Consider the following 25,709-nt stretch of genomic DNA (forward strand, 5'->3'; position numbering starts at 1 on the left):
TTCATGGCACAGTCAAGCTTCTCTCTCTTCACCTAACTGCCTTCACCTCATTCGTAAGGTGTGTGTCTTGGTATGTGCGGATTCATACTGTTCTGAGAGCGTAAACAACACTAAAATCAAATGTTTCTTAAATTATTTATCACCATGCTGAGATGGGGGTGGAAATAATAGTGTAACAGCAGCCCCCTTTCCAAATGGTGTTTCAGACTGTTACAATACTGAAATGTTAAGAGGAGAGTGATCATAAAGGATGGCTTGTGAAAACGATGTGAATCCCAGCCAAAAAATATTTAAAGCTAAGGGAACAGATGAGTAAATAGTTGAATTTGACCTGAGATCTTTGAAATATTTTCATTAAACTGCCGCAAGATGTACTTTTTAAAATGTAAATTCAGACTCTGACATTTGCAACCTGTACACAGAGTTTCTAATGAGCAAATAAGGTCACTTGGATGATTCACTGGAGTATGATTGCTGAAGGCAGAGATGTTGCTACCAGTTGCTTAGTTTACAGAAGCCTTTGAAGCATGGTTATGTAACACTCTGTGTTTATTAGAATCTATGCTTTATGCAACAAATAAAAACAAAGGGCTTAATTTAAGATTAGCTAAATGCCACATTCCATCAAGAATTTATATATAAAGGTTGATTTCTGGACCAAGAAAAATAGAGCATCTCAACTTTCTAGATTTGCAGGTTATATATGTTTTGGTTTAAAAAAAAAAAAGCTTGGGACACCTGGGTGGCTCAGTAGGTTAAAACCTCTGCTTTCAGCTCAGGTCACGGTCCCAGGGTCCTGGGATCGAGCCCCGCATCATGCTGTCTGCTCAGCAGGGAGGTCCTTCCCCCCCACCTTTTCTGCCTGCCTCTTTGCCTACTTGTGATCTCTGTCTGTCAAATAAATAAATAAAATCTTAAAAAAAAACTTAAAAAATGCAAGGTTTTCTCATAGAACATCTATAACAATCACTTTGAAGAGATGCAAGCATATTTCTTTTCCTTGTGTGGGTATGTGGGCTTTTACTCTATGCTACAATTTAATGATGCTATTCTTTATGTCAAAGAGATGACCCTACTAACAATTTCACATTTAATATAGGTCCTACTTTTGTTTTTATAGTTTCAAAATAGATGTGCATTTATTGCTAGGTTAGCCCTCTTTAGTTTCAAGATGACAGTAATACTTTTAAACATTATCTAGAGGTCTTTATCATTTTTTATTGTTAAACATTGTCCAACAATCCCTATGATTTAATGATAATAACAGATGCGTATCCCCACCTCCACTGGCAATAAAGAGCCTATGATTTAGCATCGTTTTTCTACCCAGGAATTTAAGATGAATCACAAAGTAAGAAAAACATTTTGCATGATTAAAATATTGCAACTGCTATAACAGTTTTAGATTGGCTTAATATATATTCATAAGACTATAGGTGGTAATAAATAATGAGCAGGCCCTTAAACCACAAATGGTTTTAGGTGGTTTTTTTTTTCTTTACTTTTTTTTTTCTTTTTCTTATTCTCCCCCCCCCCTTAAATATAGGAGTACTATTTCAGGGTCTCAGTGTTCTGAGATATTCAACAGCATTTCTGGAATTTTTTTGCTTCATAGCTTGGTTGTGTGGTAGTGGTCTCCTAGGCTCCAGAAATTCATCTAACAATAGCTCATTCAAGATTTCTGTCCTCCATTTCTTGTCCTTCTTTGGGAAAAGAGAAATCAGAAACATTACTGTAACCGTTAAAAACAATACACACTTACATAACAGTTGCTTCGCTGATAAGGGAGAAAATATTTGTGCCCAGGTTGATTAGTTTTACCAATTTGTAAAAAGAGCTACTAGTATGTGGAAATTGACTCTGAGGTATGCATAAGACTTAGAGTCTTACCTGCACATTAGCAGTTATATGTTTAGTTAAAATGTATTAGGTACCACACATAAAGCTAAGTTTCTGTTGGATGGGTGATGATGAGTAGAAGGATGGGCGGTCAGAAGTGGATGGATGGCTGAGTGTTGGATAGATGAGTGGATGAACACACGGATGGATGGATGGATGAGGTGGAGAGATAGAGGATACGGCTACCTAATGGGAAAAGAACCCCTGGAGTTGTTTAAAATTAAATAACTGAAGTACAAAGATTACTAGAATGTATTATCTGTCCCTTCAAGTAGATATTTAATTAAATGATAGAAAGGAGAAATTGATAAAATACTATCAATAAGATGCATCATGATTTTGTACAACTCAAAATTAATACAATAAAATGTATTGTCAGAATACTTGCTGAACAGACTTTAATAATAAGATCTATCATCCATTAGAAACTTACCATATGCCTTGCAGTCTGCAAGCACTTTACACTTACTGTCTCATTTAGTAAACCTTTTCCTTTCCTAGCAAACAGTATTGCATGTATGGAAGGAGAAAATATTGGTCTGAAAAATTCCATACCTAACACTTCTTTTAAAATAGTTCTTTATTTATTCAGTTCAAAACACATCACTCTCTACTATTAAATATATATATATAATTGTATTCATCACCTTTCTTTATATCTGATGCCAGTGGTCTTTAAACAGAGCATTCTGTGTCTAAAATAAATTTCTAGTAGTGAATGTTAAATTGCTGTTTCCTTCTGGATCTCAGTAGAAATTAGCCATTTATTTATTTATTTATTTATTTTAGTAAATATCTCCTGCCATCCTTAAAGCTGTTTAGATCTTCTATAAGTGAGGTATTTTCATTTTCATCATTTTGTGTTAAGCTATTCTAACTCAGAATCTCACAGGGTCAAACTGAGTAGTCAGTGTGTTACTTATATGTGAAAATAGTACCTGAATACTCCAGAAGATTCTTAAAATGAAGCCATGATATAATTAGTGGTTCATTGTAATTATTGAAGGGCTCCCAGGAATAATATATGGATGCTGCAACCAAAGGGAGAGTTTGTTTCTCCAGAGAAAAGTGGAAAAAGTAGAGCTATGAACAACTGTGTTCTTGGAAACAGTGTTTTCAGTTATCACCATGTGTAAGACTCATTTCTAATTCTACTAATGTATTTCTTGGCCTAATGGTGGGAAAATACCTAATTAATTCCTATTATGTCTGTGAAGTTTATTTGTGAAATTAATTGATTCTTTTTGGTTGCTGTATGGTATTAATTGTTGAATTAGGAAAGTATTCTTTAGATATGATTGAGAAAAATTATTTAATTAATGTATAACTTAATGAAATGCAATCATATTAGCTTTTACTGGCACACAGTAAGTGTTTCATTACAGGAACATTAAAAGAGAAAATTATTTTGTCTGTAAAATTACAAAAATTACTGTAATTTTTTTCTCCATCCATTTATATTTGGAGTTAGTCCATTATTTTCACTTGAGTACCTTCTCTTTCAACACTCTTCCTTTCTTTCCCGCTAAGGAAAACAAGAAAAATAAGTTTTTCTGGTGGTAGCATTCTTTTCAGATTCTGAAACATTGTTTTCTCCAGTTTGTTGTCTTACTCTAACATTTTTGTCTCCCAGAGGCTCACTAGTTCTAAGTATTTCCAGTTATATGTGTAAATGTTGAGAAATTTGTTCTTATTATTAGGATAGTGGCTAAATGCATGGGCTCTTCAGATGGAACAGGACTGTTTAAGCATTCAAATTCCCTCTCTCCCACTTGTGTTATAAAAGTAACCTCACTCTTTCTTAGTTTGCTCATCTTTAAAACACCTACTTGTAGAATTATTGTCAGAATTAAGGGAGTTAATGCATATGAAAGGCTTAGCATCAGTGTCCCACTCAGACCATAAACTTAGCACTGTTACCTGCTGTGCTTATCGTTATAGGCTCTAAAAATGCCTGGGAAATTTGGTAATAAAAGAAAGGAAGGGAAAGATGGGAGGAGTAGGTACTGATCCTATCACCTATTAAGTATGTACTCTGATCCTACCTTGTTGGTTCTTATTCCCCAGTTCACCACCACAAGGGGATTTCTGTCCTGTCACAGTCTTGGAATTTCTTCTGCTCCTGGCTAAATCCTTCCCACACCCTTGCGTCATTGGCTCACCTTTCTTCCTTTACCCCTTTGCTCCGTCTGCTGCAGCACTTGAGTTCCCTCTCCTCTGCACCTGCTTTGACCTATCTTTTTCCCTCAGGTTCAAATCTAGTTAGTTATTCTCTTTCCTTCCTTCTACTCTTCCCCTGAAGAACATATGCTCAGAGCTTCAACCTTTCGTGGATGGTCCCTAATCATCCCTCCTACGTCGGTGGGTGTGCTATTCACTGACTGTAATTTTGGGATAATGACCGTTAGGAAATACCCAGCAGCATAGAATCATGGATTTTTGAGAGGCAGCAGAACTCTAGCATGACCTGGTTCATCCCATGGAAATGAGATAAAATCGGTTGGTTTAGAAGATATACTTTAGGACATGGTTTCCAAATTAGTATCAAAAATCAAACCTGCATAACACTTTACATTGTGTGAGTGCTTCTATTTACATTGACTCTTCTTATCATCACATCATCTCAGTGATGTGGATCAGGCAAGTATTCTCATCCTCAGCCTAATATGAGCACTAGAAAGATTTGTAACTTTCACAGGATCATATTTCTGGTAAGTGAATAAATGTGATGTAAATCTACTGCCCCTAATTTCAGTGTAGTTTTTCCACGTGAGCACCAGATGATTCACTTTTTTGTTGCCCTGTTGAGATGCCATTAAAGTAGGTAAAGCATGCCTCACTAATTATTTCTAATTTTATATTTCCTTTGTGTTTCTTTGTAAGAGTTAATGGTGCCTCTGACTAAATGTCATTTCTCTGCAGTGTTATACTGCCCTAGTTTCCAACACACTTATAAACACATCAGTTTAAATGGAATATTTTTTGAACAAATATATTCATTTTTAAAAATAATTTTTTTAGGGATGCGTAGGTGGCTCAGTTAAGCATCTGACTCAATTTGGGCTCAGGTCATGAACTCAGGCTCAGGAGATGGAGGGTTGGGCTCCACACTGGGTGTGGCACCTGCTTAAGATTCCCTCTCTCCTCCCTCTGCCCCTCCCCTCTCTCTCTCTGTGTCTCCTCCTCATACACAAATAAAGAAACAAGCAGACTTTTTAAGGGTAAAGTAACTTTTTTAAGGAAAAAGATGAGAACTCAAATTTTTTATTAAGCCAAGATTAAACCTAAGGTATTTCAGCTTCAAGTGCTGACTGGGAAAGTGTAGATCCTGAAGGACATTAGAGGATAAAAGGGTTTGGGGATGAAACATCCCATAAAACAGAGGAAAGAATACATTACAAAGAAGTGAAAGATAAGAGTTCTGCTTTCAACAGCTTTCTGGATAAGCTGTTGTTCATGTTCTTCCTTTAGCAGTGGAAGGTAGGACCTACGTGCTCATTCAATATTACGGGGATAGCCTTATAGCATGGGAGTTCTAATTTGTTTTAGCTACACACAATAGATACAGTCTTGGACAGATTTAGGGAGATGAGCCTCCATGTAGATATATATTAGAAGCATATAACTGTATATTTCCTTTTCTTACCTTAATTTAGAATATAGAAAATTCGTCTCTGGTGACATTTTGTCTGCTGGCTGCCTTGGACAATTTACCTAAAGAATACATAGAATCCTGTCACTGTATTCAGTTAACTCTCTCATGACCATAATAGTTTCGTCCCTTTGGAATTTTAGTAATAATTCGATGGTCTAAATAAAACTTTTGTGAAATAACTATAAAATAAGTAATTAAATCTACATAGAATTTGGTTCAAAGCCTTCCAGAAAGTTTGTTCATTTGGATTATATAAGTCACTTCCACGTCTGGCTATCATGGCCAAAACGTTTGTGGATTTCATTTTGAATGGGACAAGCATGCACTTTGCAGAAATAACTTAGCCACTTTGCTTCTTGCTTGTATTATTTCCTCCACCAACCCAGTAATATTAAACCAATATGATTGTTTTAAAGATGATTGCCAACTACTATGTTAGATTTATTATACCCCTGGAAAATATATTTATTAGCAGTCACATACGTGTTTAAAGCTCTCGCACTCATTTTTTTTTTTTTTAGACCCTACAGGGAAATGTTTATTTTGAATCTTTCCCCTTACAATCATTAATCTAGGTAGAGTTATGATAGTTATGGGCCGGGTGCCCAGAAGTGCTCAAGAATAACCGGGAGTGAGGCGGCACATATGGGCGGGTGTGTGTCGTGCACATGCGCACACCTGCCTGCAGGCTTTTCTGCGTAATTTTTATGGGAAGCTAGCTCAGCCCATTCTCAGTCAGCTTTCTGAAGCACTGAGTGGGCCCTAGAGTATTATGATTTTCTATTTGCCCTGAAACTTGTAAAAAAAAAAAAGGGATATACGTTAACTATACATACAGGTTATGACTTTAGATAAATGTTTACTAACAACACTAAGATAATCAGCTTTCAAATGTTTAAGTATTTCGATTTCCTCAAAATTTGCCATCTTTCAGTAGCAGATGGGGAGAGAGTGGTAGAACATATTACCCCTAGACGTATATCCTGGCCCTGCCAAATTATTTTATATAAAATATATATATACACATATGTATATTTTATATATATGTATATGTATGGGTTTTGATGTTCTTTGCTTAAGTTCAGTCATCTGTATAAAAAAGCCAACTGATGGGGCGCCTGGGTGGCTCAGTAGGTTAAGCCTCTGCCTTGGGCTCAGGTCATGGTCTCAGGGTCCTGGATTGAGCCCAACATCGGTCTCTCTGCTCAAGAGGGAGCCTGTTTCCTCCTCCTCTTTCTCTCTCTGCCTGCCTCTCTGCCCACTTGTGATCTCTGTCTGTCAAATAAATAAATAAAATACTAAAAAATAAATAAATAAATAAACTAACTGATGAGGTTGATAATGCAGGTTTTTATCAGCTGACTTTAGTAATTGTGTAATCAGTCATCTGCTTCAACTAATAAATATATAAAATGTCTATCTCCAGGGCTCATACCAATCAGTTATTCACTTGAACTACTGCAAACTGACATGCATTTGTTTTACTATTGTAATTTCTCCAAAAAGAAGGGGAAAAAATCTTTTAAAATGCCCAAGTAAAACTTTATAGATAATGAAATGGGTTTGTGTTAGAAGGGATATTGTACAGATCTGAAATGTTAACTCTATAAAACAAGGAAAGAAAATCAAGGTTGTTGTTTTGTTTTGTTTTGTTTTGTTTTTTTAATAACCAAAGTAGTATTAACTTATTTCTTCAGGTTTAGCAAAAGCATGCATAGATCAAAACTCAAGAAGGATACAGTTATATTCCAATAATGAAAAGGCCCACTCACTAAATATGCCGGGTACTAATCTAGGTCCTAGGTAGCAGAGAGGTGGGGAGGGGGACTGGCTAAAGACAGAAATCTCTTATAGAAAGTGTATTTTAGGGCGCCTGAGTGGCTCCATGGGTTGAGCCTCTGCCTTCAGCTCGGGTCATGATCCCAGGGTCCCTGGATGGAGTCCCGCGTCAGTCTCTCTGCTCAGTGGGGAGCCTGCTTCTCCCTCTCTCTCTGCCTGCCTCTCTGCCTACTTGTGATCTCTCTCTGTCAAATAAATAAATAAAAATCTTTTTTTTAAAGTGTATTTTAGTAAAGGAAAACAGAAAAATGAAATAGGTTTATAGTGTGTTAAAGGTGGATATTGATGTGGTAAAAACCCAGGACATACGTACAAAGAGGGTGTGGGGAGGTATTTAGTTCTCAGGGTATTCAGAGGTAGCTTCTCAATCTCTCTCAGTAACTTGAGGAGATTTTTCTTTAACAGATAAATAAATAAAGGGGCGCCTGGGTGGCTCAGTTGGTTAAGCCACTGCCTTCAGCTCAGGTCGTGATCCTGGAGTCCTGGGATGGAATCCCGCATCGGGCTCCAGCTCCACAGGGAGTCTGCTTCTCCCTCTGACCTTCTCCCCTCTCATGCTCTCTTTCACACTCTCTCTCAAATAAATAAATAAAATCTTTAAAAAATAATTTAAAAAGAAAGAAAGAATACCTAAAATTTAAAAAGGGATCGAGTTCCCAAAGAGTTTGATGTACTGCCCTAATAATTTTTAATATTAAATATTTTATACAATGGGAAAACCTTGAATTCTAGTGAAAACAAAGAGAAGGGGAGAAGGGCATGGAAGTATGGGTCCTTAAGGAAGGAAAGGCCAGGGGCACCTGGGTGGCTCAGTGGGTTAAGCCACTGCTTTCGGCTCAGGTCATGATCTCAGGGTCCTGGGATTGAGTCCCACATCGGGCTCTCTGCTCAGCAGGGAGCCTGCTTCCCTCTCTCTCTCTCTCTACCTGCCTATCTACTTGTGATCTCTCTCTGTCAAATAAATAAATAAATAAAATCTTTAAAAAAAAAGGAAGGAAAGGCCAAATTGTGTGTAAAAAGTAAGATAGAGAATAGAGCCACTTTTATATTTTCATCACTTAAGACATCAGTTTAAATGATCCAGGGGCTACAATAATAATATAAATAGCAACGAATAACTTGAGAATTTCCCCCCATACTAGAATAGTGCTAAGCACTCAAAATACATTGTTTTGGTTAATCTTTACAGCAACCCTCTGATATGGGCACCTCTGTTTTAACAATGAGAAACTGAGCCTCCAGAAAGTTCAGTAGCTTTCCGAGACACACAGTTAGCAATTGCCAAAATCGGTATTAGAATGTGTTTGTTGGACTCCAAAGCGCATGGATGTACTCACCATAGTTTCCTGTTGTAGGCTATTTCTCTTATCCTAGTCTGTCTGTAAGACATAACTCAGATGATACCTACTTACTGCTTATAATTATCATTATTTTTCAGGGACTTCGAAGTTTCCAATTATCTTATCCATTTATGTATGTTTCACTGGATTCCACTGAAGACTGTATTAGAGTAAGTTAGGGAAAAGGTGTTTCTTTATAGTCTAAGTCAAAATTATTTTGAGTTCAAAAGCACAATGTGTCCATAAAAAATGTTGAATTTGCGTGGTCAAAACTCATTTAGATGACAAAGTATGTGGTTATAAGGTGAATAAAAACCTCATTTTTTCTTTGTCAATTCTAAATAATTGCTAATGCTTCATCAAATACTTGAATTTACAAGTTCTTTAGGCAATCCTTAATGGCACAGACAAAAAGCAACAATTTTAGAGGACGGTTAGACTAGAAGTGTGGGCATATTTTTTCATGCTTATTCTTTCTTGAATTATTGGGAAACAATGATATTTTTTATTTCAAGTTATATAATCTTCTAGGACAAAGAAAAGTACCTAGTTGGGTTAGTCAAAGTATTCTGTAAAGTATTTAGAATAATTTTCCTGTTTGCATAGAGAAGTATGTGGTACTCAGGACTTGGCATTATCATTTGGTTTGCTATTTACTGGTATATATCATTAAGCATGCCTAAGCATAAACTAATAATTTGCATGAAAATTTATTTCAAAAATCATAGCAATTCATTAATTAACATGGTAGATAATACTTGAGCCCCCTCATCCTTTGAGTTTGTTTTATTGCTGTTCTGCATTATACAGATTCAAAAAATTTACAGCCAAGGAAATAAACTTGAAGGAATTGTAGTTAAGTAAGGAAACCTGTTGTTGGTGAACTGAGTACATCCTAGAATAAAGAAATATACTAGAACTATACTTCTGTTTTGTACTTAATTAAAACATGTGGTTGTCATTTAAAATTTTAATTAAGACAGTACTCACAAACTTGAATATGAATGTAGCTTTTTACAAAAACACCAAAATATTAATATGAACTAATAAGGGTGAAGAAAAAATAAAAGATTATTCCCTTAGGGAGAAGTTGTGGTGTTTGGCATTTATTATATCTTAAAATGCTCTTTGGTTATATTCAATAATAAATTCCCTTATTTATTTTCATATTACTCTCTGTTTTAAATTTGCTTTAGAAATATAACATTTAGGGATGTTTTAAAGCTAATGTTAAGAAGAAAAAATTTTAAATGGATATTTTCTTTTTTTTTAAATGGATATTTTCTACTGAAAGTAGCATAGTCATAAATGCCACATTGCCATAAAATGGTTTTGAAAAAATAATTATCAGGATTGCTTTTCAATGATGAATTTTTAAGTTAAGGTGTATTTTAGATAAGAGAAGTAAATGTGGGAATGCCTAAATCAGACATGCATGCACACATACCTCACATTAACACACATGCAGATTCATACAATATTCGGCAGCATATCACAAGACTTTGCTACTTTTGCATTTGGAAAAAACCTGAGAGGGCAACTAAAAGGTGTAATGTATGGCCCGGTGTATTGCCTAGGCATAATTTCCCTATATTTATATTTATATATTTATATTTATGGTGTACAGTTATAACTGAAGACTTTGTGGATAGCAGCTAGCAATAAATAAAATTCAACTCATGAAACATAAAAAGAGAAGGACTTTGTTAGAATACTGTAACTGGTCCTGTGCTGGAAGTTGTTTTTAACATTGTTAAAAATACAAAATTTCCTTTGCTTTCCAGAACTTGTTCTTACTCTAACAGAAGTTTGTTCACAATTCCTTAAAGTTTCATATGGAATATTTCCCGCCTTTGATATAGATTCTTTCTCCTGGGGTCATTGAGCTCCCAGAAGTCATTTCAATCATGGTAATATGAGTGGGTTGATTAAAGAATCAGATCTGAAACTAACATAATAAATGCATATATTCTAAGATGTACATTTTTTTCCCATTTAAGCTTACCTTCAATTGGGATGTGTCGTACAATGAATAGCATGGTAGTGATATTTTTTTCTCTTTATTTAAAGGGGATATATAAAATAATTCATCTTAAAATTGATGGTGTCTTAGATGTAAAGATAGATGGTAACTTACCGTCTTCGCCATCTTTATGGTCACCCAGTGCCTAGAGAACCCCCTTCATTGTCACTCAGTTTGAAACCTCAGGGGTTGTACCTTACAATAAATTTCCTTAGCTTGATCAGCGGGAGTGAAGTGAGTTTAGTGCAGAATGATATAAATGATAGTACTTCTTACATCAAAATCCTTATACTTTGAACAGACACTTTATCAAGTGGCTGAGCAAACACAGCAGCTTTTGAAGTATTTGAAGAGCCATTGAATTTAAGAGTCTTCATGCCTTCACTCTTCTTTAATCTTATTAGTACAGGTCTTCAGAACATGGCTCTTTCTCAGTTCAAATTTAAGGACATAGATTATGCAATAATGCTTAAAACTTCTTATCTATTTCAACCTGTTGATAGATATATCAAATACTTAGCAAGCTCTTGAATTTAAAATGAGAAGAAATCATAATATTTTAAAATGACATTCAAATGGATAAGGACCTATTTGATCTCTTTTATAGAAAAAAGTCTTCATAAAATAATTCCATCATTCTATCATTTTTTTCCTACTGTATTTTCCCAAATTGAGTGAGGTAAACTTTTTCGTCCAGTATTTTGTATTCACCAATAAAATGACCAAATGAACCTAATGAACAAGAATGGGTCTAGAACAAACACAATAAATGTCAGATATTCAGACTCCATAAGGAATGTTAAGAATTCAGCCTTTTAACATCAATCTTTTAAATTTAACGAGATTAATCATTTAGATGAATATCACTTTATCTGCTTTTTAAATTTTTATTTCTCTCATGTCATATTCATTCTGGCCTCTTTATCCTAAGAATCTGAACTTCAGAATTAAACGAGGAACTGTTTATGAAAAGATTTTGCCTGATTCTCCGTATAAACTAGGTGCCCAGGTATAGGGTAATTAGATTACATTGGACTGGTGTGTACATCCCAGCTCTGCCCCTAAACCAGTTGCGTGTCTTTAGGCAGACATGTTCTCCCCTTCTGCTTCTGTCTCCCCACATTGTGCATTGGTGTCCTTACTTTTCCATCCAAAAGTCTCATTGATGTATCTATGCCTCTCCATTCATACTGTCCGAGGTTAGCCATACTACTATCCGTGGACTTCTAGGACTCCCGACTGTTCTCTCTGACCTGGTCTTTTCTTTGTCCATCTCATTCTACCCCTAACCTCCAGGTTAATTTTCTTGTTTGTCATACTCTTTCTCACCAATCTTCGACATTCTTTACTTAATTACCAAAAAATCTTAACAGCCTAGCCCAGCCTTCAAAACTCTTTATAGACAGTCAGTCGCACCTTTTCTCCTTGACTCTCCCTCCCACTGCATCTTCCTTTCTGCTTTATTTATAGACATTCAGGTGCATGTGTTATCTCTCCTTACAGCTGTAAGTTGTATGTAAACTAAGACCATATCTTAGTCATTTTTTTTTATCTTGCACAGTGCCTTATACATTTTGTGCACTTAGTAAGTGAGTGGGGGAGTAAAGATAACTTACTTTACTTTCCTCTAATACAAAAATATAAGATATGGGCCCAGCACGCTTCCGCTGCGCGACTCTGCTAAAATATAAGATATGGAATTAGACCTTCCTTGTTAAATCAGAATTGTCCCAAATGTTTCAAAGATGTATTAAGAACCTTTTATGAAAAGACATTCTGTTAAGTGTCGGGAGGTAGCTATGAATGAAAGAAGGCCTTTTAAGGTATCTTGCTAGATTTATTCTATCTGCTACAGAATTGGGAACCATATTTAAAAAATAATTTAAAATAAGTGTAAATCAGTTCAGAGTTGTATTTTCAGAGAGATGTTCTTTAGTGAAAGATGGGGGTTTACAGGGATTTGGGTGCTGTTTGGGTGCCGTGTGTGTGTGTGTGTGTGTGTGTGCACATGAGAAAGAAGGAATAAGGGAATGCCTAAATGAGAGACCGGAAATCAGTAAATCAATCCAGGTGCTCAAGTAACTGTTTTAAAATTGTTTGTTCTAAGCGGTGTCCCTAAAAGATGGGTTTTCTAATGCTCAAATAATATATGGTAGTAATTCACAATTATAAGGCTCTTCCACAATTATTACTTTTAATCTAGTGCTTTAAATTATAATTTCTGGAACTCAAGAGTTGCTTTTATGTTGTATTTCCTGGGTAAGGTAGACATGGGGCTGACTAATTCCAAAAGTGTCCACAGCTGAATTTATTCTTTAAATTGTAGATCAGAGAAATAGGTCCAAACTGATGTTTTAAAATTTTAGTTATGGCTCTTTAAGCTTTTGCTTTATGACTACAAATTACATGTATTAAGTGAGTAGATTCCAACCATTTTAAGTGTGATGATCCCTTTCAGTGTCAAAAACAAATGGATTCTTTTGTAACAATTGTTCTTTCAGTATTCTTGATTGAAAAAATATATAGGCAAAACCTTACTCTAAATCTTGTGATTTTTTTAAATGAATCTGCATTTTATTAATCAAAAAAGATGAACATTATTTAAAATACAGTATCCGATGTGTATAATAACATAACTTAGGCTTCAGACAATGCCTGATGCAAATATAGGTTCCCAGTCCCTTGTAATAACATAATTACTCATTCAGTGAAATCTTTTTAATAACACAGCTACCAGTGAGTATCAACCCACAGGTTGGGAAATTTTGATGAGATACTTGCTTTCTTCAAAACTACCAATTATCTGTGATCTTAACTACTAATTTAATAATTGATACTCGATTTCAGAAGTTTTTAAAGTATTCTAGGACATCAATCTCTAAATTGTACTCGGTTTTTTTCTTGTTTTTGCTTTTTGAAGATTTGTACAAGCGTTTAACGAACTAGGATGAAGAACAAAAGCTAAACTTTAGTTCTACTGGTTCCCTTCATTCCACAAGGCTTCGTTTCTTTACGGTGTCCCCAGTTATTTATTTTCACTACCTTTGTTTTGCCATTAAATGATTTCGAGTGCTCGAGTCATTTTCAGCTATATTGAGTGACCTTAGCATCTTCCTGTGCCTAGTAGTCATCTTTTGAATCTCAATTTTTCTCTCTGTCTCTTTCTTGTTAAACACTAACATTCTGATTATCAGTTTGAATTTGAGTCAAAGCAGACAGACCTAGATTGAAGGAAATGGAGCCATCCCCCCCACCAAAAGTTCCTTTAGCAAGTTTGACTGTATCTCTTACCCAGAGAGAGGTTCCCTGGGCATGAAAATGAAAATGAAAATGTCACCATATCTACTTTTAACGTGATACTTTTTTTTTTAATATTTTATTTATTTGACAGAAATCACAACTAGGCAGAGAGGCAGGCAAAGAGAGAGGAGGAAGCAGGCTCCCTGCAGAGCAGAGAGCTGGACACGGGGCTCGATCCCAGGACTCTGGGATCATGACCTGAGCCGAAGGCAGAGGCTTTAACCCATTCAGCCACCCAGGCGCCCCAAAATTTCCATTTCTACTGATGTACATTTACTTAAGGAATTTTGTATTAAGTGTCATGTCTAGACATTTAGACCATAATAAATTTGAACATAATAACCATAGCTTTTATTTTGTTGTAAATACAGTAATAAAATATATCTAATAATTCACCCAAAAAACCAGATGTTAAATTGTAGCAGACCTCATGAATGAAACATGAATCTGTGTGTTACATGGATAGATAGTATGTTTTCATGACCTTGTGTGTTAGTAGCAGAAGGAGGCCTGCTTAGTTCTGCACGCTTCAGACCATACATGGACACTTGGTTCACTTCTGTGTTCCTCACTTTGATAAAAGGATCTAGAAAACTGGAATGAAGTTGGAGTTGGGGAAGGAGTAAAAAGCCATTTCAAACGAGAAGTTCTTTTTTTTTTTTTAATTTTTTTTATTTCTTATTTTTTTATAAACATATAATGTATTTTTATCCCCAGGGGTACAGGTCTGTGAATCGCCAGGTTTACACACTTCACAGCACTCACCATAGCACGTACCCTCCCCAATGTCCATAACCCGACTCCCCTTCTCCCAACCCCCCCTCCCCCCAGCAACCCTCAGTTTGTTTTGTGAGATTAAGAGTCACTTATGTTTGTCTCCCTCCCAATCCCATCTCGTTTCATTTATTCTTCTCCTATCCCCCTAACCCCCCATGTTGCATCTCCACGTCCTCATATCAGGGAGATCATATGATAGTTGTCTTTCTCCGATTGACTTATTTCACTAAGCATGATACCCTCTAGTTCCATCCATGTCGTCGCAAATGGCAAGATTTCATTTCTTTTGATGGCTGCATAGTATTCCATTGTGTATATATACCACATCTTCTTTATCCATTCATCTGTTGATGGACATCTAGGTTCTTTCCATAGTTTGGCTATTGTAGACATTGCTGCTATAAATATTCGGGTGCACGTGCCCCTTCGGATCACTACTTCAAACAAGAAATTCTTAAAGGTCCCGGATTACATTTAGTATATCTTTAGTAATAGATGTAGAGGACACTGGGAGATAGCATAACTATTATTAAATATATGAAACATTACTGTATTTTGAATTTTTCTTTATAGCTTTTCCAGGTTGAAAAGTCCCAAGAAGTCAAATTTCTCTTCACTACAGAGGTGAATTTCTAACGGACGGGATGGGTTGTAGTAAGAGAAAAGTAAATTCTCTGTTAATAAGTATAGTCAGCCCTAGGTTGGATGATCATGTGATAAGCTGTGATAGGATAACAAGGACCCATGGGTATGTGGACCAAAGTCTCTAATACCCCCTTTCAAACATGAGTGTCTCTAAAATATTGGAAAAGAAATGGGTGTATAACACAAATCAGGATTTAACAGTGTTCAGAATACTCCCTTTTAAATTACTATCTCAGAAGATATTTTATAATGTCTCATTTCACTTCTGAACCATTGTGATTCCTTAAAAGCTGTACATTCAAAATTGTGCTGGATACAGATGCCGCCGAATATGGAGGACATCAGAGGTTGGACCACAACACTGATTTCTTTTCTGAAAATTTTAAACATAATGAGCGTCCCTGTTCTCTTTTGGTAAGTAAGGTCTTTAAGATCTATTCATTGCATATTCATTTAATCCTCTATTTTTAAAGTGGTGTTTTTGTCCAAAGAAACAACTTTTCAGCAAGTAAGTGGCATGTAAAAAAAATGAAACAAAACAAAAAACAAATGGGTTGGGGTTGATAGAAAAGAAGTGAGCTGAAACATTCAGAGGCAGCGTGTGTGGTGCTGGGCTGAATTTGCTTTTGGAAAACTGTTAGTAAGGGGTATTTGGTGGACAACTGGGGAAGTTTGGCTATCACTAGGAATAAAAAATATTCCTCAAAAAATAAGGAGAAGCATATTTTTCTATTTTTTTAAAAGATTTTATTTATTTGACAGAGAGAGATCACAAGTGGGCAGAGAGGCAGGCAGAGAGAGAGTGAGAGGGAAGCAGGCTCCCTGCGGAGCAGAGAGCCCGATTTGGGACTCGATCCCAGACCCCTGAGATCATGACCTGAGCCGAAGGCAGCGGCTTAAACCACTGAGCCACCCAGGCGCCCCATATTTTTCTATTTTTATGCAACAATTTACTTCCCTTCTGTTCTTGCTTTCTGTACAATATTTTACATCCAGCAGATTTCTACATTATTGACTGTCTAATGAAGTTTAATTTAAAACACCTTAAGAGGGTCTATAAAAACCTATTGCTTTTCTTTCCTGCAGTCAATTAAAGACTGAATTCATTCTACTTACAGAATTTTCTGATTTCCTCGTATCACTGAGGAAAACATTAAATCATATAACTAATTTTTACTCTGTGTTGTTAATACATATGAAAGAATATTGTTTTAAACTACAAGGTGTCAATTCTTTTAAAAACGTAGGATCTAAAAACTTTCCAGATTTGGAGGAGGACTTTAGGTCCAGATAGTAAGCTCAGATCCATATATCTACGTTATGGTTTTTTTTTTTTCCTTTTCCTGACTAGACCTATACCCACCCCCCTATCTTCTCCCTCCCTCCCTCTCATCCACATTCTCATTTTCTTGTCCTCTTCCTCTCCCATCACTCTGCTTCAGATGCACATTTTTTCATCATGCGAGGTCTTAGATAAAGATTTGTTTCACTTTCATGAGGCCAGAATTATCTAACAAATGTACAGATAGCTTTATCACAGCTGTTAAATTTCTCTCTTTTCCAAAAATTTAAGTACAAGTCAAAGGGGAGAATCTGTAAGGGATGCCTGGTTCCCCCATTTTTCTACCATATTCCCATCTCTTAAAGTGGTGCAGATACATCACTTTGTAAATCACCGTATTGCCTATGGAGTCAGCTTTCCCGAGACAGTGGCATAAAATAAATGACAAGAGCAGAGATGAGCAAGATTGAGTTGTGGATTATAGGCTCTGAGGAAAGTGTAATGGCCCCAGGAGACGTGAGGGTTACTCTGACAGTATGTGTGTGCATATAGGTGGTGACGATGGACGATGACACACGCTTATGTAGCTTTAGATACAGATGTAAATACATCTGCGTTTTTAAGAAGGAGGCCTGGTGGCTCAGTGGGTTAAACCCTCTGCCTTAGGCTCCGGTCATGATCTCAGGGTCCTGGGATCAAGCCCCACATAGGGCTCTCTGCTCAGCAGGGAGCCTGCTTCCCCCACCCCTCTCTCCCTGCCTGCCTTTCTGCCTCCTTGTTATCTCTGTCAATAAAAATAGATAAATAAAATAATTAAATAAATAAAATCTTTTAAATAATAAATAATATAATAAATGAATAAACTAAACATAAATGACTAAAATCTTAAAAAAATAAAATGATTAAGAGGGAGGGTTTCACGGTGCTATCAGATTTTATCCACAAAGAATAATTGTCATAGTTTGTCAGAACATTCAGTTTTGCCATGTAAAGTTGATGAAAATAGTTTCTAAAATGAGTTTTATTTTTTTAATATTGTTTGAGAGAGAACACACAAGTGGGGGTGAGGGGCAGAGAGGGGGTAGAGAGAGTCTCAGGCTAACTCTGCACTAAGTGGGGAGCCCAAACTGGGCTCAGTCTCACAACCCTGAGATCATGACCTGGGCTGAAATCAAGAGTCAGACACTCTCCCAACTGAGCCACCCAGGCACCCCCTGAAATGAATTTTAAAAATTATCTTAGGAGACACCTGGGTATCTCAGTCAGTTAAGCATCTGACTCTTGGTTCTGGCTCAGGTCATGATCTCAGGTCCTGAGATTGAACCCTGTGTCCAGCTCCATGCTCAGTCCAGCTCCCACTCTCTCTGTCCCTCTCCCTGCTTGTGTGCTCTGTTTCTCTAAATAAAAACATAAAATCTTTTTTAAAAATTATCTTAAAGTTCTGCGATAACCCCTGAGAGATTAAGGAAGATCATTCACCTTGCAAGGAATGGAAAGGAATTTGGAAGAGTCAGGCAACATTTGTATGTAGCAAACTTCCTAAAGCTTCATGTGTCCAGGCTTCTCTGTTAGGTAGAGAGGCCTGGTAGAGCATTGAAAAGACCACAGAATGTTGTGGCAGTGAACTTGGGACCGAGCCCCCTGTCTGCCATTAACTAGCTCTACGAACTGGAGTTCTCACCTTTTCTGCACTGCATTTTCCATCCTCTGTAATGAGGATTAGTATAGGATACTCTCCACAGCAACAGATTCTTATGACGCATAAACTCATTAACTTGGCCAAGTTTTTTGGAAACCGCAAAGGCTATTTCACATGTACTTTAAAGGTATTGTTACGGCTATTCAGTTCTTTTTTAGGTATGTTAAGCACATCAGGATACTAGGTGCTTTGAGGACACATAGTTAAGAAGAACTTCTCCCAATTTGGGGGAAGTTATAATCTTACTCCAAGGGCTCACCATCAATGGGGATGGGCAGAAAATATCTTGCTATGCCTTCAGTTCTTGTAAAAATAAGAAGATTCTATCATAATTAGAACAAGCCAACTCACAGTGGCAGCAACAGTCAGGAGATTATTTTGCAAGTACTAATCGAATTTATCTTGCAAATAAGGAATGCACAGGTCGAAATTAGCAGGTGGAGTGGAGAGCAGCACATGCGCGTTGCTAACAGGTAGAGGAATACCGGCGCTGCAAGCACATGAAAGACAGAACATAGCTTAGCCCCTGCCTGTGTTAGAATTCTGATCCAACTGGGTCAAAAAGGTAATGATTAGCTCTGTCTTCCCAGCAGCAGCATCCTATTTCAGTAACTTAAGGTGCTTCAGGAAACAGTCATTTAAATGTCTTCAGGCTCCAGGTGAAATGATCACTGGTTTTAACATAGGAATAAGGGAGCCCAAATAGACCAGAAAGTCCAATAAAACATGTTCCTTCTTGCCAGAGTTATCCTTTGAAGAGCCAGAGGGGAAAAAAATCAGATTAAAAAACAAACCTGTTCTAAGAATGCCTCATTATAATGGGACTCTTTATTCAACTAGGTCATATAGGCTGGGATCCGATCAGGGTTCTTGAAATGATTGCAGGCACTCTAGGTCTCATTCCACCACCAGCGAGAGATCACTCTTGCCTCCCACATGCCTGGAATAAAGGGGAGGAAAGAAGGCTTCTTTCCTTCTCCATGAAATTTCTGCCTATCATAATAAGGACCCAGTATTTACCAAAGCTTAATTTGCAAGCTTAATAATCCAAAGGATTTGCTGAATAAGTGTCAAATCTGCTTTCAACGATAGCAACAAATAGTGCTTGAAGGAATCTTAAAATAGCCACACAAGCTGCTGCTGCAGGTACCATTCCAGCACCTTCCCTATTATGAACTCCATCAGTTGACGCTGGGAAGCCCGGCGAGAACCGTGTGTGCACTACCGTTGACACACCTTTGCTAAGGTCACAGTCGCCCACAAATGCCAAGAAGTGACTCCTTTACTGGCAATTGTCAGAAACTACACTTTAGCACACTCGTTTCTCTCTATCTTGGTTTTTTTGTTTGTTTGTTTGTTTGTTTTAAGATTTTATTTATTTGATTTAATTGACTTTATTTGATTTTAATTGATTTATTTGATTTATTTGACACAGTGAAAGAGGGAACACAAGCAGGGGGAATGGGAGAGGGAGAACCAGCCTTCCGGCCGATGCAGGGAGCCCGATGCGGGGCTCGATCCCAGAATCCTGGGATCATGACCTGAGACAAAGGCAGCCGCTTAATGTGTGAGCCACCCAGGCGCCCCTATATTTTCGTTTCTGATAGAGGAACTTATATGAACCTCTGTGTTACTTACATGTTGGTCAGTGCACTGGAAGCGGGGAGGCTTTCTTTCCCTTCTCTGGTTCATAAATTCAAATTCCCTGGCACAAATAGAAGAACAGATTATTGAACCTAAAATGAGAATTAGTTTCCTTTACGGTAACTCAAGTAGTCTCAAGGGTGAAATGTGAAAGGCAATAATTTCAGCATTTATTACTTTGCCAGTTTGGCTCCTCATCACTGAGAGGTAGATCTGTTTATATGATTAAAAAAAAAAAGGAAGTAGATCTGTTTATTCTTATTCTAAATTTGGGAATTCAGAAGTAGACTTTTGGTTTAAATACGGAATTTGGCATAGGTGTATCTTTATTGTAGTGGAAATACAATTTGGCAGTTGGGAAAATGTCTTTTGCTCTATCCCAATCATGAACATGTTTAGGTTTTTCAGATAATAAAAAAAGTCAAACAGTTATTAAAGCTTATTCTTTTTTAATATTTCTAAATCAGATAATATAGATTTCTATATAGAAATATTTATTAGCATCACTTTTCTCTAAGCCTAACATGAAATAATGAATTAGAATAAGATTTATCTTTTCTCAGAAAATACTTTATGAACTAGAACACATATGTGAAAATTAGAATTATTTTATATACCAAACTTATTTTTCAAAATAATTTATAATTCTTTTATGACAAATGTGTGTATGAATACTATTAAAAGTCTAATGCCCTTTTCATCAAATGATGTTACCACCCTTCAATTATTTGCTATTGTTAAATTTAGCAATTTCTAAGAAAATTTTAAAATTAAGGTATTTTACTTCAAAGTTATTTTAAAATTTTGTTTTCAAATTTTTGACACCCTGTTTTCAAAAATTGCCTAATTAATTTTTGCAACTCAGTTATCCTCAAAGACAAATAACAGTTTGTCTGGATGCCATATATAATAGATTATTGTGTGCTTTGGTTTTTAGTTGTTGTGGGGTTTTTTGTTTTTTATTTCTTTTTAGTCATGTTAGTTCGACATAGTGATTAAGTCATTCGGGTAGTCAAAATAACTAGGTAGATTAGCATGCATTTTGCCTCTCTTAATAAGTGAATTGGATTATACTATGGCATTCTGATTCCTTCTGAAGTGCTGACCATAAATATAGCTAGAAAATATTAAATTCATGACCATACATTACATATGTTCTTAATGTGCTCCTAACCACAAAGTCTTTAGGGCTTGATGGCAAACACAAGGGCACAGGATATATGTTGATCAGCATATATTACCTGTGATGTGCGTACTAAACACTTTTTCTATACATACACTTAAATATAAATTGTTTATATTTAAATATGCTTAAACATTTTCATGTTTAAACCTACTCAAATTATGTTCATATTTCTTTTCACTTGCTGTATGAATCAAAACTATTTTTAGAATTAAAATTATAAAATGAGTGTTACAGAGCCAATACTTAGCACTAAATTATGGAGCCCCCAAACTGTTCGTGTCTGTAATTGTCTCATCATAAGGATTAGTTCTGATTATCTTAAATCCTTTAGTATAATTGGTAGTCATTTCCTAACCACTAAGAAAATTGATTTACAGACTCAGAGCCCTAATAAAGAAAAAAACTCAAAATTCCATAAATAGCCATGGTTAAGAAAAATCACTTGCTTGGGGAAATTCTTTCATGTTGCCTATACTGCAAGGGCTCAAGAGCAACATAAACACGTTCTAGTAATTAACACTGCAGTGAAAAATATAATTACACAATATTCCTGTTAATGATACTCTACAATTATCAACTGAAGGTTTTTTGAGCAGATAGTATTAAGAGGTCTCTAAGTGTGACTGGAATTGGCCTCATAAAACTCCTTATATAAAATGACCAGCATCATTTAGGAAGAGTTCTTGGAGCATTTTTTAACCACTGAATGCCAAAAGAGGAAACTCAACGCATATATTGCAAGTCTTGAACTTCTTGCCATCCCTTTTGTTTCACTCTTACGTTTGGGGCGGCTAAAATACCAAGAGATCAGAGAAAGGAAGAGTGTTTCTAAATTATAGGTTTATAGTTTTCATTTGTATTTCATTAATGAAATTAGTTATGAGTTATGAATCAAACAGAGTAGGTGCCAGAACTCTGTAGGATTCAAACAGGAGATTGATGTGACCCGTCCTGCCAGATCACTGTGCCACACTGAGCAGAGATCGGTCATTATTTGTTTAGGTCCGACTGGTTTGTTTCATTGGATCTGTCTGCAGAGCCTTGAACTTACCAGAATCCTTTTATATGCATATAATACCATACCTAAAATCAGAGAAATGTTTTTAATGTAAAGGGAACTGAAATTCTTTTATCTAGTCGTTGGTGCTACTGAAAAATTTAGATTAATGTTCAGTTCTAAAATGCTTAGGAGAGTTCAGAATCATTCTATTATAACCTGCTGCCCCAGTGATTAGTTAAACCTAGTTTTTGTGATTCCCCAAACTATACACACAGAACAGATTAAGTACATGGCAAACTCCTTTGAAAGGGCAGAATACTGTCTCCTGACTCCTGCCTATTTTGATGAGAGTTGGAGAGAGAATTGGTTGAACCTGTAAATAATAGGAAAAATAGAGGGAAACAGATTATGGCATTGACATAAAGGGTTTCCCCACACTTAATGATGGCAAGGGCATACTATTTATCTTTTGGAAGTACTAGACACAAATCGAACTGTGAGACATTGAGCTACCCAGCAACTGTTAGCATTTGTGAAATTTTGATGATGATCATTTTTGAAAATCACTATTAATTGAAGATTAGAAAAACCCTTCTCTAGTTACTATTTTCATAATATAAATTTCTTTTTAAAATGCCATCATTTTACAATCATTTTAATCTTTTTTTTTTTTTAAAGATTTTATTTATTTATTTGACAGAGAGAGATACAAGTAGGCAGAGAGGCAGGCAGAGAGAGTGAGAGGGAAGCAGGCTCCCTGCCGAGCAGAGAGCCCGATGCGGGACTCGATCCCAGGACCCTGAGATCATGACCTGAGCCGAAGGCAGCGGCTTAAACCACTGAGCCACCCAGGCGCCCCTCATTTTAATCTTTATTGTTCAAAACTAACCAACTAGATTAGTGTATCTGATTTTTTTTAGAATTAGGAGAGTTCTTTATGACAAAAACCTTAAGGGAAAACATTGCGTTCATTTGCAGAGTCGAGATGTATTGGACATCCAATAGTTTCATTCAGTGAAAACCAGCTGTTCTGTTCCTTTATTTATTTATTTTTTTCCTTAAGCCTTGCCTGCTTTGCATCTTTCATTCTGGTTCTAAACTATAAAAGTTTTTTTTTTCTTTCTGTAACCCATCAGCCAGACTTTTACTTAAAGATAAAATGACTGAAATAATAAAGTATTCACAGTGTCAGAAATGGAGAGATATTGTCACAATGATGCCAGCAATCTAATATTACTTTTACTGTTTCTTAACAGTAAATATATGTAAAATAGCACATAGATAAACGTCAAGCAGTTCAGTTCACTTCTCGATTTTGTAAAAAGTATTTCAGATATAAGTCTATCAAAGAACATCTCACGATATATGTACACATTGGGCCCACTTTTATTTATTCTTTTATTCATTGTTCATTATTTTATTTTGTCATCGTTGGCACCTACTTTGTCCACTGGCACCTATGAAGAGTTAGAAATGTGAAGACTTAGGGCTTCTACCCTTGCAAAGTTCATAGTCTCGTGGGGAGGACATATCATAAGCTTGAAAAAAAATTGCAAGTTGTGTTAGATGTTCAGAAAGAAATAAAAATCCGCTTTGACCAGAGAACTTGGATTCACCTCTCATCTCTGCCACTTACTAAGTGTGTGACCTTGGGGAAATTATTTAGCTGCCCCGTGCCTCCATTCCCTTATCTGAAAGATGGGGGTGATCGCAGTGCTGCCTCACCAGGTGGTCCTGAGGATTGAATGAACTGGGACCTGAAAGCCCTGGAGATCCTCCCTGACGGAGGGCACAGACTGAGCGCTTAGTAGCTGTTAGCTGCGATTATCGTTTGGCGTCCTCACCATACAGAAAGGAGATCAGGGACCCAGAGAGGCAAAGCAACACAGCCAAGGTTGCCCAGATTTTAAAAAAAGAAAGAAAAAAGAAGAAAGAGGAAACAAACAAAAATGCATCAATCATAGAAAACGAAGTGGAAAAGCTATGCTATCTAACGTTGTCAAGAGACACCCCTCTGTGGAGCTAGAACTTTTTAAAATGCAAGAGATCAAGAACTAGCAAGGTAAAGAGTATTCTGAGCAGGGACCCCAAGAAGGGAGGAAAGACCCCCCCTTGGGAGGATCCAGGTGTGAGGGGAGGAGCCTCGTGCCACAGGAGCTGAGATGGGAGATGGACTGTCTAGCAGGAAGGAGCGGAGTCAGGACCCTGCAGGGCTTGCGGAGGATGCGTACTGCATTTGCAATGCAGGAGCGAGCTTTTTGGCTGGTTTAAGTTGGGGACGGACCTAAATACCCTTAGGATCCTTTATATTACCTTTAAAGTTTATTTCTTAAAATGACAGAAGACAAAACGGGATGACAAATAAGAGTCTTGGTGTCGAGCAGTGTTCTGTATATTACTTTTATTCACCTTAATAGAATAACATTGTAACCTCAGGGCAGCCTTCCTGTACCACCGGATAGTGCCTCGTCAGCAGCGCGTGTCCGTAGGGGCCCTCGTGTCTGCGGAACGTCGGGTTTTGTAAAGTGTATGGCGCCCTCTAGTGGGGGTTGCTTCAAAGGCGTCTCACTTAGGTACCGGGACCGCTGAACCGTAGAAACGTCTCCTGGGAGCTTGCAGAAGGGTAAAGATAATGGTAGCTTGAAGCAAATGTGAGAGGGCATCGTGTCCTGTTGACATAATGTCATCGTGTTCAGTATTACTTTCAATGGCACTGACATGATTGTGTTGACTTAGGTGTACATTCCAAGTCGAGTGGGCCTCATCCTTCAGAATGTGGATATGCCCAACTGAAGAGACGGAGTTTCAGCGTCACCAGAAGCCACGTGTGCTTTGTTTTCCTGTTCGCATTGTCACAGAGCTTGTAACGTGTAAGCTGGCAAAACACGGCTGTCTAGACGAAACATCAGACGTCTGAAATGTAATATTGGTTTATGCAAATGAACGTCAGACTTCGGCTAGAGGGGGGTATGTTTTTGAAATTTCAAGGATCCTAGACTCTGTTTTTCCAGGCATCCGAGCAGCTAGGATTCTCAGATGAAGTATTCTGTGTGATGCCTTTAAACAACTTTTCTTTCTAGGCCAATATTTGATCCTTAAAGTTCAGATATGAATTGTGTGTCATGTATGATTATTTCTGTTGAATGTATGCAGTATTTTTTTAAGAAGAATATTGGGGGACTTTATTTGTTCTAAGTATATCTTGGATTAATATATAAAGCACCAAGGTTGTTACTATGTTTTTTTTTTTCAAATTGTGTTTAGAAATACTGTAGTAAGTATGTAGTAATGTAGTAATGATATAAAGAGTTGGATCAGAGATAATATAAAACCATTATAAACTTGTCCATGCTTCATTTTGCCTAAGTTTTATCTTGTGATCTCTGCTTCATTTAGTATCTTGGTGGATGCTGGTATCTC

At 36.7% G+C, this 25,709-nt stretch overlaps 1 protein-coding gene across 1 annotated transcript in view; it reads left to right on the plus strand.

The window, feature by feature from the left end:
* The window catches only part of GBE1 (1,4-alpha-glucan branching enzyme 1), a 287,252-nt gene extending 262,067 nt beyond the window's left edge, over positions 1-25,185 (plus strand). The window contains exons 15-16 of the mRNA XM_046002591.1: positions 15,775-15,892; positions 25,026-25,185. Of these exons, the coding sequence (XP_045858547.1) occupies positions 15,775-15,892; positions 25,026-25,082 (175 nt within the window). The 3' untranslated portion in view covers positions 25,083-25,185. The remainder of the gene's footprint in view (positions 1-15,774; positions 15,893-25,025) is intronic.
* Positions 25,186-25,709: the final 524 nt, after the last annotated feature.

Source organism: Meles meles, chromosome 4 (genome assembly GCF_922984935.1).
Source record: "Meles meles chromosome 4, mMelMel3.1 paternal haplotype, whole genome shotgun sequence".
NCBI classification, from domain to species: Eukaryota; Metazoa; Chordata; class Mammalia; order Carnivora; family Mustelidae; genus Meles; species Meles meles.